The sequence below is a fragment of the Stigmatopora nigra genome, chromosome 18 (assembly GCF_051989575.1).
Source record: "Stigmatopora nigra isolate UIUO_SnigA chromosome 18, RoL_Snig_1.1, whole genome shotgun sequence".
Classification (NCBI taxonomy): domain Eukaryota; kingdom Metazoa; phylum Chordata; class Actinopteri; order Syngnathiformes; family Syngnathidae; genus Stigmatopora; species Stigmatopora nigra.
In genome coordinates, this window is record NC_135525.1 from 11,980,341 (window position 1) to 11,996,638 (window position 16,298).

The 16,298-nt window shown below is 49.6% G+C and overlaps 1 protein-coding gene across 3 annotated transcripts in view; it reads left to right on the top strand.

The window, feature by feature from the left end:
• Nucleotides 1–8,834, top strand: part of LOC144211213 (RNA binding protein fox-1 homolog 3-like) — a 76,439-nt gene extending 67,605 nt beyond the window's left edge. The window contains exons 8-17 of one of the 3 annotated variants that reach the window (XM_077738254.1): nt 1,336–1,389; nt 1,693–1,785; nt 2,580–2,640; nt 3,132–3,185; nt 4,054–4,186; nt 4,301–4,340; nt 4,453–4,517; nt 5,844–5,934; nt 6,872–6,923; nt 7,719–8,834. In XM_077738254.1, the coding sequence (XP_077594380.1) occupies nt 1,336–1,389; nt 1,693–1,785; nt 2,580–2,640; nt 3,132–3,185; nt 4,054–4,186; nt 4,301–4,340; nt 4,453–4,517; nt 5,844–5,934; nt 6,872–6,916 (636 nt within the window). In that variant the 3' untranslated portion in view covers nt 6,917–6,923; nt 7,719–8,834. Of the gene's footprint in view, nt 1–1,335; nt 1,390–1,692; nt 1,786–2,579; nt 2,641–3,131; nt 3,186–3,288; nt 3,414–3,504; nt 4,011–4,053; nt 4,187–4,300; nt 4,341–4,452; nt 4,518–5,843; nt 5,935–6,871; nt 6,924–7,718 lie in introns of those variants that run through there. The other 2 variants (XM_077738255.1, XM_077738256.1) reach the window with 2 other exon arrangements.
• Nucleotides 8,835–16,298: the final 7,464 nt, after the last annotated feature.

The window sequence follows — 16,298 nt, forward strand, 5'->3', positions numbered from 1 at the left end:
CGCTAGCGAGCGAACAAGCGAGCGCTTGACGTCGGGACGACGGAAGGAAGGCCTTGTCGCTAGAGACCCTCTTAATAGGATTCCTGGCCCGGGTTAAAAGGGACTTTATCCTCATTAGGTTTATCCCGACTGACAGCACCAACCGGCTTGGAGAGCTCCAGTCGGTGAGGCAACCAATGTACTGTGTCTGTGTGCGTGTCTGCATACTGCCCGGCCCTGCCGGGACTTCTCCCAGAAGTCTCCAGTCACTCAGTGGATTCTCTTAGGCACCCAACACCGGAGCGCGCTGAACCAAGCAAGCATCTGGTACTGGGGGTGGGGGGGGGGGAAGTCAGAGGAGAATGGTAAAGGGGAACGCAAAGTGACAGGCGCTCTCCCCGGGCCTCCGGAATTTGTGCCAGGAAAGCGCTTCCTTCTTTCCTTTTCACTTTGGCCAGGAAAGTCAAAGCGGCGGCGGCGGCGCTGGAAAGCTAAGCCAAACCAAGTGAATAGCCAGCGCGTTGCTGCTGCCGAATGTCTTCTTTTTGTGACAGGAGCAATTACTGCAAAATATGTCCGTCCGTTTTTATCGCTCACGACCACACCAAAGAGCTTCTATGGCTTCCATTGGGATGCCAATCTATTCCGCTTCCGTTCCACCACCACGGGAGAAAAAAAAAGTGCAATAACTGGGCATTACGGCAAATGGAATGATCCGGGCCCGCGCGCTAATCGCCCATCCTGATGAGAACATTAACGCTTGCCATATCAACAAGTTGAATGGAGGGCCAATGCCGAGGCCCGAGCCGTCGTGCCATTTCAACCAACCCAATTCCCTTTTCCATGCGGCCGTTCCAATTTAAAATACAAACGTTTCAAATGAGCTGATTCAGATGCCGGTTTATATTTCAACGATTCTGCAATGGGCTGCTGATACAAAAAAAGGGCTGTTTGGCTCTTTTCTTCCCCTTTTTTTTGGGTGAAACCCGACAAGTGTCCCTGGAGTATGGGCCGTGTTTAATTAATAAACAGGCACTTAGTGAGCCGACCGCAAGAGGGTCCTAGTTCTCAGCCTCCCAGTGGTACAGATCTTAAATGAGTCATTAGATACTCCACGTGCCTCCTTCCCTATCTGCCTGCCTACCGTAGACGGTGCCACCGCGCTAATGGCCTTTTAATGACGGCGCTACCTGGGCAGGCCGGGAAAGCCGGAAAGCCGACATCCTCCGTGCGAAATTTCTTTTGCCCTGCGTCGTCTTGAAGGCTGACAAACTAAAAATGATTAGATTAGGGGTTCTCTAGCCCTGTTGTAACGTAAGCATCCCCTTTTTCTCTCTCTCTCTTTTGCTCTTCCAGCAATTTGGCAAGATTTTAGACGTGGAGATCATCTTCAACGAGCGCGGCTCCAAGGTAAGACCACCCTCTTTTATCTTTCCTTCCATCTAGGGGGGTGATTCTAAATTGCGGTTGCCATTGGGCCATAGGCCTCCCGGAAGGCAATGGCACTGGTTCCGGAGGAGTGGCGTGGGTTAGGGCGCGTCTCCCGTCCGTCCGTCTTGGTAACCTCTTTTTTTGGAGGCCTCCGATCCGAGCTTCTCATCTGTGCTTGTCTTTTTTTCTTCTTGTCTTTCTCCCCCCCCCCTTTTCCCTTCTCCCTCGACCCTTGACCCTGGTTTATTTGGGGAACCCCGCCCGACTCCCCGGCGAGCGCAGGGCTTTGGCTTTGTAACCTTTGAGAGCAGCGCGGATGCCGATCGCGCACGGGAGAAACTAAATGGTACAATCGTAGAGGGACGCAAAATAGAGGTGCCTGTCTCTTTTCCTCTCTATTTTTGCCTTCTATACCCCTTCCTGGCCATCCCCCCCGCCCCCAAGCCCCCCAAAAGACTCTCACCACACCCCTTCCCCTGACTCTTGTCTTTCCTTTTTCCTTGTGCCTGAAGTTTCCTGCAATCTCTTCCCTCTCTTCCATTCATCTCGTGTCGTCCACCTGCCTGCTGCACCTTGAACGCTGCATGCCGAAGCCTGATCTGATCTGTAAGTGTTTGTGACAAAAGACAGAGGGAGAGAATAAAGGGAGGGAGGCAGGGAGGGAGGAGAGAAAGAAGAAGAAGAAGCCGTGGGCCGTCGTCCAAGCCTTTTCCCGTGTCTCCACGCCAGCCGTAGCACTTTGCTGGTGACGGATGGCGGCATGCCGGTCTGTTTGTGCATGCGCACGGGAGGGATAACCATGGCCCGTCTGCTTGCTTTGAAGGCCCCAACAAAGAAATGATCTCTCCATCTCTCGAGTCCACTTTTCGACCTTCAATGGGAGGGAGGGAGGGAGGGAGGGAGGGAGGGAGGGAGGGAGGGACTGTGGTTACGTGGCTAATGGACAACGATGCTTTTGAAAGCCGAGTAAGCTAGGGGAAACAAAAAAAATGTTGCTCGTTATTCCCACCAGGATATTTTGGACGGAGCAACGTACGCTAAACGGAAGCGCCGACTTGACTGCATGTAGCCTGACCGCATGGAGCGTAGCGAATGATGCTTTTTTTGGGGGGGGAGGCGTCTGGTGCGGCCGGACTAACGCTAAGTTGTGCTTCCCTCCCCCTCGACAGGTCAATAACGCCACCGCCAGAGTGATGACCAACAAAAAAGTGGCCAACCCCTACGCCAACGGTCAGTTTCGAGCAAAGCGGTCGCTCGCGTCTCGTCCGGTTATCGATGTCGTCACCAACGGCCTTTGGGTTTTTCCGCTAAGAGAAAGTCGGCGTCTTCCAAATTGACTTTTAAAATGAAAGAGGAGATTCAAGCACCGTCCTTTGTCCAATGAAATGCATATTTGTCATAGAGGATGCTAAATCCATATTTGCCATGGTGAATGCCGTTGAAAATATCAGCCAAATAGCAAAGTGCAAGCACGGAGTGAATGGCAAGCCCAAGCAAGATAAGACCGATGGAAGAAGAAATGAATGGCTTTGTTTAAAAAGAAGGAGAAAAGACGGCCTACTTTGTTCTGACATTCAGAGGAGAGTTGAGCAAAAGTTGCTGTTTGTTTTTCTTCTGGACTTGAAATGACTCTTTAGTATTTCCCTTCCCTGTGCGGCTATTCCAAATGCAAATAAGCTCCACAAGTGCAATTATAGTGCTTGCTTTCTGTGTCTTTCCAGGCTGGAAGCTGAATCCGGTGATGGGGGCCGTCTACGGTCCGGAATTTTACGCGGGTAAGAAATAAATTATTGCAGTCATAGGCACGTGCCTAGCCGGCCCGGACAAAGAATGGAACGCACATGAGTGATTTCCCCGGATAATTATTTGTCTAAGAAGGCTTTGAAAGAGCGGCCCGGGCTTCATCAGCCAAGTCCAGTTCAGATCACACCGGTCTAGCCCAGTTCCAGCATAGTCTTTGGATTTACCTTTTTACCCATCGAGGGGCCATTGAAAGAGGAGAGGTAGATCCCGCAAGCGCATTATGCACACATTTCTCTGTGGTGATCCCGGTTTGAGAAGGTACTACTACTGGCATTGACGTTGCTTTCAAAGGCGCGGCCCAGCTCACGGAAGCCTAGAGCCAGATGTCCAGATGACCCGGACACAAGTCTTAAATAGTAGTGGCGCGGAATGACGGCCAGCGCCTGGCATCCTCCGGTTTGGGGCGCCGGGACCATGAATCAGCTGACGTTTATCCGACGGCTCCCCCCCGTGGGCCCGACGGGCCTCCATAAATCCCGGCCGCCCGACGGCGCACTCCATCTCCATCGCTAGGCCGGGCGGCGGCTTTATTGTGCGCAAATCCCCTTGGGGAGGATGACGGATGACCCGCGGAAGCTGGCCTTCCGTCCGTCCATCCGTCCTAACCTGTACCGGGCGGGAGAAATACGGAGCTGGTTTATTAGCCGCCGTGTCCCCGAGAGAAGCCACCGGTGGTGGAAAAGGAATGCGCAAACCCCCGATTCCGCTGGTCGATATCTTGCCGATGGCATTCTCATGGTGGCTAAGGGGTTGACGCCGCGAACGCCGCGAACGCCGCGAACGCCGCGAACGCCGCGAACGCCGCAAAGGCCCCCTAGTGAAAAGTGGATTTTGTTTCAGTGGCGGGCTTCCCGTACCCCACGGCGGGAGCAGCGGTGACTTACCGGGGCGCCCATTTGAGAGGGAGAGGCCGGGCCGTCTACAACGCCTTCCGCGCCGCCCCACCCCCGCCGCCCATCCCGGCCTACGGAGCGTGAGTGGACAAAATACCAGCCCCCCCTCCCCCCAAAAAAGAAAAACACACTTGTTGAAAGCATTGCTTGGCCTGCAAATTTCCAAATGTTGACGGTGTTGTTTTTGTGAACAGTGTGGTCTACCAGGATGGATTCTACGGTGCGGAAATATACGTGAGTGCACGCCTTTTGTTTTAAACAATATTGTCATGGTGTCTATTTTGTTTTAATTGTTCCTGAATGTATCACGCTTGAATGCCTGCTCACTTTTTTTTCTTTTTTCCAGGGCGGCTACGCGGCTTACAGATACGCCCAACCAGCTGCCACCGCTGCAGCCGCATACAGTGACAGGTACCGTATGCTAGCCTTTCTTTTTTTCTTCCCCCCCGGGCGTGCTCTTGTCGAGGTAGAGCGGGAGGGAGGGTTGGCGGCACACATTCAAATCGTTGGGACGTCGACTCGCGGTGGGAGGGGCTGCGGGAAGAACAATTCATTTCATTATTTGCGCGAAAGATGCATTTAAAGGGGCGGCGTTCCCTCCCGTGACAAATCCCCGGCTTTTTGACGGGCCACACCGCCGGGTCCGTGTGTCGGGCCCAAACGCGGGTGGGAGAGACATAAAGAAGCCTTCCTCCCGGTCGTTATCGGCCACAGTCACGCCGCCGCTTTTAAACGGGATATAAAACATAGGAATAGTAAAAGATAAGATAGTCATATAAAATGCACGGCGCCCGCCAACCACGCTCACCCTAATAAACTAGCCTCCCAGAAGCCGTCTGCTCCGGTGCCGAGACGCTTGTTTTTTGCCGCCGCCACCGCCGCCACCGCCACCACCGCCACCGGCCCTCCTCGGCAGATAACGCGCGTCGGGTCAGATAAGAAATGTTCACGCTGGCAATCTGTGGCCCTCCGATAATGTCAGGTGCGATAGAGGTGAGGAGAGCGTGGCGCTCTACCCGAGAGTTATGGACAAAGAGAAAGAGGAGGACGAAGAAGACACTCTACGTCCGTTCATCTCCAGCGCGTATTTCTTTCCTCTTTGTCATTGGCCGATTGTTTATTCTGCGCCATGCTCCAGCACGGCCTCTTTCTCTCTCGTATTTGACTTCCACGGACTGGTGATTTAGAAGCCGAGGCCCGAGGAGACGGCTCGGAGACACTTTAATATATTGTCCGGTAAGAGAGGAAGCACTCGAATAGAGCAGATAAGTCTCTGGCCGCCGCTCCGGCCGAGCTGGACGTAGCACCTTTCTGGCCTCTGTCAATACTATTAAAAAATGGAGTTAATGGAGAGAGCCGTGGTTGGATTAGTGCTGATACGGGCCATTTTTCTTTTTTTGCCCAACGTGGGCATATTTTGGCGACGGTCGCGCCATTTGATCGCATGGGGAAAATGAAAGATTGATTGGACGCAGCTTATGACGTGGACGGAGAGCCGTCAAAATGCTCCGGCGCCTGCCAACGCTCTTTTTTTTGTGCTTCTCATTTCAATTTCTTATTGATTACAAGAGGCATTCTTTACAAAATGCTGCTGCTGCCGCCACACACACACACACACGTACACATTTCAAGAAGGCCAAGGGCGCCAGCCGCCGTCCGTCCTCTTGTCTTTGCAAAACCACCCCATGATCCGTAAACTACTCAACTCTTTTTTTTTTCTTTTCTTTTCCTCCGCAGTTACGGGCGAGTCTACGCCACGGCCGACCCGTACCACCAGCACCACCACGCCGTGGCTCCCGCCGGCGCCTCGTACACCGTGGGCACCATGGTGAGCCCCTCGTCGCTCCTTTTAACAAATGCCAGCCACGCCATGTGACGCGACGGAGTACGCCCGTGTTTCCCCGGACATTGCCAGGGTTTGCGCGTGCGCATTTCCTGCGTGCTCGGTGAAACACTGGCGTGCTGCACAAAATGATACGGGTGATCGATTCCATGAAACGTGGGAACCAATTTGAATACGGAGATAGCGTAGACCTAATGTATATTAAAGGAAAGGAAACTGGCCAAGCGGCGGACGCCATCTTGGCTCCAAATGGGGAGCGGCTGGGTGACTTTGTTGGTTTTTCGCCGCCCGCCCTGGTAGCCCACATCAAAGATGAAAATATCTTTCTTCATTTTGCACAATGTCGAAAAACGGCTTGGGTACATTTGGACGTCATTTCCAAAAGCCTAGCTTAGCTTAGCTTCCTCGGTTCAGAGAGCGGCGGTCGTATTAGCCGCGGCGTGCGCCTTTTCTTTTTTCTCCATGCGGCATTTTGGCTTCCTCCAAAAAAATTAAAAAATCCCCTGCGGGTTAATGTTGCTGTGCTGGCACGCACGCACGCACGCACGCAGGCACGCGTATGGCCATGGCAATGGCGAAACCCCCATGCGCCCCCCCCCCCCCCCTTCCCTATGTATATCTGGCTCCTTGGGCTCCCTCCCCTATAGTGCAGCTGCTAGCTAAAAGCCTTCATTAATTACAACCATTATTTCCTCTTCATTTACTTAATTAAAAGAGCGGCCTGCCTGTGTTTTCCTCCCTATTACTTGAAACTTTTTTTTTCCTTGACGTAGCGACGGCTTCAACACTTTGAACCAAAAAAAAGACTGTTGTTAACTTCAACCATCACATCATCAAAAAATACCAGTCAGGATTCAGCACGCTTAACTGATTGGAGCTTTTTTTTTTCCTTTTGTTTTTGTTTTCATCTTTGATGTTGCAGGCTAGCCTTTACAGAGGAGGCTGCAGTCGCTTCACTCCCTACTAGAAAAGAGGTAGGGCCAGTGGGGTGGGGGGGGGTTGCTCTCGTTTTTTTCCGGCAAAAGCGAACCCGTAAAAAAAAAGCAGTAGGGTTGGGGGGGGATCATTCCGCTCACTCGATGGAAAAAACATTTTTTTTGTTTTACCTTCTCGGAATCAGGAATTGATACAAAATGGGCCGCTTATTGAAACCGGCGCAGCGTAACGACGGAAAGATGGCGTGCCGTTGCACCAAATCCACGCTCGTCTAGAAGAAGAAGAAGAAGAAGAAGAAAAGAGGCGCCCGTTCGCCTCACCAGTAAATAGCATCTGGGTCTGATGGGATCGTAAAGACGAGGCTGGGCTGGGTGTCGCAGAGGACGGCAGTAACCCGGGCAGATGAGCCACTCCAGTCAATAAGCACTGATCTCATTTGAAGATAGAGCCATGGTCCTCTCCCCAATGGAACTCTCCTTTTTTTTTTCTAAAATACGGCGCTCTCAAAAATGCTGCCGCCATATTCTAGCTCGCCGTTAAAGACACAAATAAAAGAGAGTAGAGCGCACAATCTGTCCATAGAATGGCGTGGCGTGGCGTGCCTCAATACTGCAACGCGGTGGCGGAGGAAGAAAAATGCCATTGTGTTGATTTTGTGTAAAGTTTGCGCTCACCTCTGAGCACTCGGCTCATTTGTGCCGGAAGCCGGCCAAGCGTCCACCGCACCTTTGGAAAGCTCGCTCGTTGTTGGCTGAATATTATCTGAATTGTGGCATTTGGGCGGGCGCACACGTGCATTGACTCCTACTTGTGCTCTCTCTTTTCTTTTTCAGTAAATAAAAGCGTACGCTGACGCAACCGCGTGGACCTCCAAAACCCGGGAGCAAAATTTGGAAGCGGAGGGCTGTCGGGGAAAAAAAAGCAAAAAAAGCTTCTCTTACGGGAGAATGGAAAGGAAAAGCACCTGGAGTAAAAAGACGGACCCACGGATTGACGGACGCACAGAAAGGCCTCAGTCGGCCTAGGTCCTCCCTTAATTGTGCGCTTGGACTCCTGGCGTCCGTGTCATTTCCCCTTCGATAGACGCCACCGTGTGGACTGGAGGCTTTCCAAAAAGCACGAGGTAAGGTGTGGCCACTTCATGGCACTCAGGTAAGGGAACCACTAACTATACCATGAAATGGCCACACTTGGTGGGTGATTATTGGAAAGTCTCGACTACACGCGCTCGTTTCTATTTAAGGGAAAAATGATTCCCAACTGGGATTGGAGAGGGAGACCGACACATTGAGTTCATCCTATCATTTCTGACGTCCTCTTGAATAGCGACACCTGGAAAGATTTGGAGACTGTATTTGTATTTGGCATCTGCCATCCTTTCTTCCTTCCTTCCTTCCTTCCTTCCTGGTTGCTCCATCCATTTGATGGTTGTACTAATCCCATGCTGTCCCACAGTCACTCAACTGTAGCCGTTTACTAATCTTCTATTTATTGTATTACTGCAAAGAAGACAAAAGATTTCTACATGAATACTGTGGATATATGTATATATCTATATATATACATATATGTATATACATATCTATTTGTGAATACGTTGGTTGGCCTTTGCTTTTCAAGTTCCACGTCGGCGCCGTCAATGTTTGATGAGCTTTCTACTGCTCTCATCTTTTATTCTCTTTACGTCCATTTGTTTGGGGGATTTTTTGGGGGGGCGGGGGGGTTGTTTTCTTTTCAGCTATTGAATGTAATTTAAAATCTCTTGGAAATTTTTAGCTAGATGTTCATCTTTTATATATACACACTATATACATATATATATATATTTATTTCAAGATAGAGTGGTCTGTAAATGATATAAATGTAAACATGAGCAAATTGTGTCTGATAACATGCTTGACTTTTATCGACCAGGACTGACGAGTATGACGGGGGGAGGGGCCTGCTTGGGGGGGGGGGGGTATGGGGGCAGGACAAAAATGGGAGGAGCTACGGAAAGGCCCAATGTTTTGTCCGTCGAAATTTTGAGAGCAGGCCGCAAATACCACATGGAAAAGGATTTTGATTTTGACGCACGGACGAATGTGTTTTTTTTTTTGGATTGCACTGCGTGTCGACCAACGTAGCGGCCTTTGTTTTTTTGGACAATTTTTTTTCGAGACTCAGAGGACACGGAGCATCCCGCTCGTGTTTTTGCCCCCGCACCCCTCACGCCCAAGCCGTCACGTGTTCCATTTCCAGGAGGAAAGGACTTGTTTGCGGCATTTTTACCTCGGTGCTTGGCGCACGTGGCGTAGGAGGACGTCTCGCAGAGCGCCGCCGCCGCCAAACGTGTTGGCAGCCGTACTCGGGACGGAAAGACGGATCTGTGAGCAAGCGATCGTGGTCGCCCGAGCGGGAGCGCTTGAACTGGAAAAAAAAAAAAACAGACTAGAAAGGATGAAAGCAACTAACGATGTCAATCAGTGATCCAAGTTGACTGTGATCTCTGCCTTGTTGTAATCTGGATTTTTGTCTTCTTTGATATGGCTTAAAGACTCTGATCTTGTTTACGCCCATCTCCAGCCCCTTGCAACTTTTCATTCATTTCATTCATAGTGGGAAAGAAGATCTCTGCCACATCCTTGAGCTTCCTAGCAGATTTTGGGGGGACGGACGGCATAAACACAACCCCCCCCCCTCGCCCCTATGTTGCGTACAGTGATCCCTCCATTATCGCGATTATTCATGTAGATGCATGACTTGGCCGTGATAAACCTAGGAGAGTCTCCCCTATTTTCAAATACATAATAAAATGATGATGATTATTTTTGAGTCCTAGTAGCAAGCGGAGGACAGGGGAGGAGTGACTTGGGCTTGCCAGTTTCAGCGTGGATTTTTACATCTTTATGAAGTGCCGAAAAAATCCAGCATGGAGTGAAAGCGCGATATTTGAGGGATTACTGTATACCACAGACGTAACGCAGCTATCTCATTGAGCGTCGCCCGCCCACCGGCACGGCTGGCGACCGCAATCCATATGCCAAAACCACGCCTACCTCCCTACCCCCGCCCCGGTAACCCGACGGACTTCGGCATCTACGAGAGAGCACGGTACGCGTACGCTTCTTTGCGGCTGTCTCATTTTAGCCGGCCTATCCTAACTCCAATCCACTTGAGATAGTTTAGAGCCGACTTGGACTCGTGGCGTATCCGTAGCGTGGTCTCTCCGACTCCGTCACCCCTCCCGGCCTACCGTCCGTCCGCCCTGTGTCCGTGTGTTCCTATGCAGATCCCCAAAGCACAAAGGTTTGAATGGTAGAAAGAAAAAGAAGAAGAAAACAAAATCCTTTGGCGCCGTTGTACGTGTCCCATCTGTTTTGGGGTCTTGTTTTTGTTTTTTTGATGTACGATAGTTGAAGCTTCAATGTGCTTTTTTAAAATTCTCATGTGCAGAAGAGAACTTTGCTTTTCTGTGTATCGTGCAAATTGTGTGACTTCCTCGAAAGGACCTACTTTTTTAAAAGGAAGGCCGAGTACGTCTATTGACTCGGCAACTCCGCAATGACCGAAAGACGAGCGTCCAAAGGTCTCCCGGCGGCCAAAACCCAGATGGATATCGTCTTTGTAAAGGACAAGGAGGAAGCCCAAGCACTTTGGACGTCACGTCATCAAATCAACGCCCAGGGATATTGGGTATTTTTCAAAGCTGTCCCTCGTCCAAATAACCAGCGTCTTCACGTGGCCCCATATTGTTGCAGCGATACCTTGTATTTGAAAAAAAGAGTCATATTCTTTGCTTTTCAATCATAGATTCGGATGGGAAAAAGGAAGCTCCAAGCTCAGGTTGTAAATTGGCGCCCGTCGGCGCTCCGACCGTTAGCCGCCGTAGCGGCAGTCAATTTACAAGACAAGGGAGGTCACGCCACGGCCCCAACCGATTCGCCTGGATATATGGGATGTCCCGCTGCCGGATATTTACACTTGCAGGAATCGGGCTGCCTGCCGCCGATAAAGGGGGCTAAGGGAAGGAAGGGAAAGAAGAAAAAAACGGAGACGGGGGTTTCGTAACCAACCTTCTAAATCTGGCCTGCGTCTTTTTTTTTTTTTTGCCCCCACCCCCTTTGTTTGCTAGCATTGTTGGTCCACCGTCATGACATTTGAAAATGGCCTTAATTCCCCCCTTTACACGTGTTTCCCCCCCAGGGAATGGGAGAAGCCGGGGGAGGGAGAAGGCAGGGAGGGCGCCACCACACCTGAGTGATGGCGCCCTCCCTCCCTGTCAAGCAGCACGCGTGGAACATCTTTTAATCACAAGCCCCCACGCCAGAGCCAGCGAGGTGGTGCCTGACAAAAGTCGCAGCGCTTCAGCTGGGATTTATTTGTGCTGGAATGAATTACCCTGGGTAATTAAAAACCTTCATCTCCTTCCCAACACAACCATTTTCTTCAAAGCCACACAAGCAATCCAAAATTAATTTACCGCACCAGCGAGTAGTATAAACGCCTGGGCCTCGGCCCGCCCCACCTCGGCCGACCGCGGCGCGCGCCACGGTCGAGGTCGTGGTGGCTCTTTTGGATCGTCACTCGCCTTGGCGAATAGATCAACGTTTGGATAAAAGAGCGCTTTTGACGAGCCTGGCCCAAATCCTCCTCGGTTCAAACCAAAGTCTGTTAGCCCCCCAATGAAATGAGCGCCAGCCCTTGTTTTTGCCCATTTTGGGCCAATTTCCCTCAGCGCGGCGCAGCTCATTGTTTTCTCATTAGATTGGAGTCTGCGGCCCGGACGAGAAAGAGGGCTAATGAAAGCGTTACGCGGCGGCTCTCTCGCTCGCTCGCTCGGTGGCCTTTGAGGCGCGTCTCCCAGAAAGGCGGGCGCTGGCCACCTTTAATTACAAAAGGCCACAGCGGGGAGGAAAAGCCATTGTTTTTAATGGATACAGGAAAACGGCAAGCCTGACGTCCGCGTGTGGCTTCCGCCTATAAACACATCGTCTAACCGTTCTCTTTTTGGAGCCCCGCAGAAAAAACGGCTCGCCCAGTACTCTAAAGACGACGAGCTGGGCTCGACCCGGACCGAGCCGTCTGTTCCCGGCGCCGCTTTTAACGGCGGAAGCCGTGGCGCTAATTAATGGATTTACACGTTGAGCTCTTGTCAAACACGTGTCGAGGGCACGGAGCTATCCCAGCACACCAGAAGCCATTAACTTCTCACAAAGACTTTCCTCGGCTCACACATGAGCCAATTGAGCCGCGGGGTCCTCCGATATGAAAAGCCATAGAGCCCCCCCCCCTCGTCGCCCCCAGTGTGGTTCAAGTATACAGCGGTACACACAAAGGCAATTATCTGAAGCTACAAGCCGGGCGGGCCTTGGCTTTGGACGTGACTTTGCCTATGCAAATGTCAATTTCCGGTGCTTTACAATGACAACGGCAAAGTCGACTCGTAGCGTTATTGCTGTTTGGGCATTTTCCTTGGAAATGACCAGATAATCACTTTAAGATATAGCCCTTGGACGGTGGTAGTCGTCTACTCCTTTGGGCTTTTGGAGCCGATCCAAAGCCCCAAAAGTCCGGGAAATGAGGCCAAATCCACAGCAAGTGACCCGCAACGGCCCTGGAATCAACAAGAAAGTGAGATTAAACAGGACAACTGAAACGGGATTGATCGTCATTGACAGACTGGATCCAATTTTTGAAAAGTCATCGAGCTAACCAATAAGTATTTTGGGGCATTTTTGTGCGCGCCATTTCTTCTATTTTTCTCTTTTCTATTTTCCCCCTCCTCCTATAGGACATTGGGATGGTGAAAAATGCCAGCGTCCTAACCCAATTCTAAAAAGAGAAAGTAAATGAGGACCACGGTGTAGCTTAATACATCAAAATCACCCCCAGATAACGTGGCAGCCAGCCACCCAGGAGTCACCGGCAGGATCAAGTCTACTCGCACTAGCTTAATCTTCTGTTGGTTGGGGTCTGGTGAGTTGGGCGCCCTGTCATTCACCGTGGCCTTTTCTGCCTCCGGAATCCGCGCGGTTTTTGCTAGCGACGTCGCTCAAGCCAAGCGGCCACTCAATTCAAAGTTACATGAGAAGGTGGATATTTTAGTCTCATTGGTGCAGACGTGGCCTTTTCACGGGTCTTTGGTGCGGACGGCGCCCGTGTATGTATGCTGCGCCGCGTCAGCATAAAAGAAAACATAGATACAGGACCTCCCAGTGTAAATATTTGCCCAGAGAAATGAGGTGGACGGGCCGAGCCGGCCGCTGGAATATTAACTAGCGAAGGAGAGAGACGGAGGCTGTCCGTCTGGCGTCAACTTTCTAGCGAGCCAGCTTGGTCGCCGTCCTTCTTTGACCAACTCTCCTCCCTCTCCAATCTCTCGCTCCAACCTGAACGTGGTGCCGGTCACTTTTAATCATTCCTGCATTTTTCTGCTCACGATGACTTTTTCCCCCTCGCGATCCGGTGGCCGCGGGGGTGGGGGGGGGGGGGTGGGGTACCGATTGACAGAAGCTATTAATGTTTCATAGGACTCGGGCAGTGGGAAAAAAGAGCATGATTTTTTCATATTTTGCGCTTTGCTTTGTTTGGCCTTTTATCTTTTTGGGCTACCTCCTGTCAAACAATGGCTCAAATGCCATTGTCACACTGACGGACACGCCGACGCCAATTTTGTGCCGAGTAGCGCCGGGACTTTTTGGCCCGGGGAGAAAAGCCCCTGTTTTGTATTTTTTATTTCCTTTCTTTAAATCTGTCCCATCCTGTTCTGCTGCCCGGACACAGAGAGTGAAATGAATTGAATTTAAAGGGACAGCACATAGTAATGAACCTAGATACGCTATATGTAAATATGGAAGATTGTAGCCGAGAGCTCATTTCCATCTTTAGTCCCTTGTGTAGGTGGATCGGACACACTTTAGAGCGGCGGTAGGCAAAAGTGGTCGTGGAGGGCCGCCACGTGTGCAACTTTTGCTTCCACAAGGCTCAAGCCGTCCAGCAGCAACCGACTGAGCTGACAAAGCTTGAAAGATCGGGGGTTGGGCTACGACAAGCAGCTGATGCCAATCCACTGATTGCACTCGCAGGACACTTAGTATCGCGGAAAGTTTTACTCAGTTGAGGTTGAGACCAAAGCACTCACTTTGCCCTTTATACATATATTTTTTTAGTTTGTCCAGCCCTGTGAAATAAATGCCTAGTGTTGTGGGACACTACGTCTTCCTTCATATGTCCAATACTTCAATTTTTTGAGGCTCCCCCTCTCTTCAATGGTCAAAGGTTTGCACTTTTAGGGCCCACGTTTGAAATAGGTCCCAAAAAAAATCTTTATCTGGCTTTGACACTTTATACCAGGCAACTTTTGGCTTTGTGATCCATCCAGCACATACATAGGTGAAAAAGTTGGCTCGAGCCGTCCAGCAGCGACCGACTGAGCTGACTGGCAAAGTTTGAAAGATCGGGGGTTGGGCTACGACAAGCAGCTGACGCCAATCCACTGATTGCAATCGCAGGACACTTAGTATTGGGCTGTTTGGTTTGGACTTTAATACTTAAAAAATGACATTGTTATCATCATAATGTGCATTGGTGGGGGAGCTGTAAATACTTTTTGATTGGGCTTTAATCCTTTAAAATACAGTATTGCACATTGTGATGAGATGCACTTTAGTGTTTGTTTTTTACTTGTAGACATTTAAATGAAACTTGGTAAGCTTCACCCGATGCTGTGTTGCTGAGGGCAAAGAAAAGCAAAAAAGATTGGATTTGCTCAACCCAAATACTGCAAAATGTAAGATGTTTTTTTTTCTGATATGAGAAGGAAGGCTTTTGTGATGTCTGAGGTGTAGTTGACTCATTTTATCTCTGGTTATATGGCCACATTTCATCTTCTGAGCAGACAGTGTTTCGCTGACTAATGCAGCATGTACACTACAGCCGTCAAAAGTTCAACCCTAGATATTGCTTACCTCTAGCGTCTATTTTTAAGCATTACACCACCGAAATGCAGACTGTCCAATCAGGTCCAATACAGTGCATCTTTTTGGGATGTGGGAGGAATACGGAGTACTCCTACTCCTACGCAGGCCCAAGGAGAATATGCAAATTCAACACAGGTGGACCGACCTGGATTTGAGCCCATTCCTAGATATTAATCATTACATTTTATTATGACTAAATCAATTATGTGAAGTAAACATTTACCTGTTTATGGGTTCACTCGGTGTGCTCAGGGAGCTTGTCTTTCTGCCCAGACAAACCAAAAATTAGAGGGAACATTGAATACCACGCCTGCTGCGGTGTGAAAAAGAAGCACTCCAACGGCCTGCTTGAATTTACTGTTGATGATCTTTCCACAACTGAGAAGACTTTGTCGTAAAACAAGTGCAAAATAATACACTGTTTTTATAGTGTTGCTGGTGGACTTGTTTTTGGTTGCATTTGTTGCATTATTATTCCAGATAAATGGAGTACGGATCCTTTTCATTAAAGTTGTTTGTGCTACCATTAAATGTTATATTCATTTTGTCATGGGAAGGTACGTTTCATTTTGAAATAATAAAAGTATATCATGTGGCCTTTTCACTGGAATATAGGATCTTATTTTTATGTAGCTATACACATACAATACATTTGTTTAATGGTCATTGTTTATTCTTGATATACGGCAGAGTGACAAACTAAGGGAAAACATTTCCCACCGGGGCTTCGAACCCAGGCCGCCCCACACGGGAGACAGGTGAGTTAACCTCTAAGCCACCAAATTGGACCACACTACACCTTGTCATTATTGGAAGGTCTTGACTACAAATATATAGAAACAACTAAGGGAAAATGTTTCCCAACCGGGATTCGAACCCCATTCTCCCAGTTAACCTCTACGCCACAAATTGGCCACGCTTGTATGTTTCATTTAATTTTGGAGGGACATCTACTACATAGAGAACATCCTAGATGTTTTGTTGTTGTAGGGTGACCAGAAAAAAAAATCATGCAAAAATCAAATCTGGCTGATGTAAATGTAAAAGATATTAGCTGTAAATCAAGTTTAATAGTTATATTATAATTAATCATTGGTTTAAATAGTTTTAAAGTGCTCTGTTTGCCATTCATCTAAAGTTTTTGCCCCAGTCTTATTTTTTTCCTTGACTGAAATGATTTCTCAATGAACTATCCATTTGTTTTCGGCCTTTAGTCCCACGGGATTTGAACGCAACTCGAAGACGACATGCAGAATGCTGTTGTACACGTGCGCGACTGTTATCCAATCTGAGGAACAACAGTTTAGCCATGTGAGAGGCCTCTCTCGTCGTGCCGATTGGCCGCTGTGTAACCAATAACAAAAATCGTCACCAGCTGACGTACGCTCAACCAATCAAAAAAGAGCAAGCCGAGACTGGGGCACAGATTTGGGCACGATCGACACGGGTATG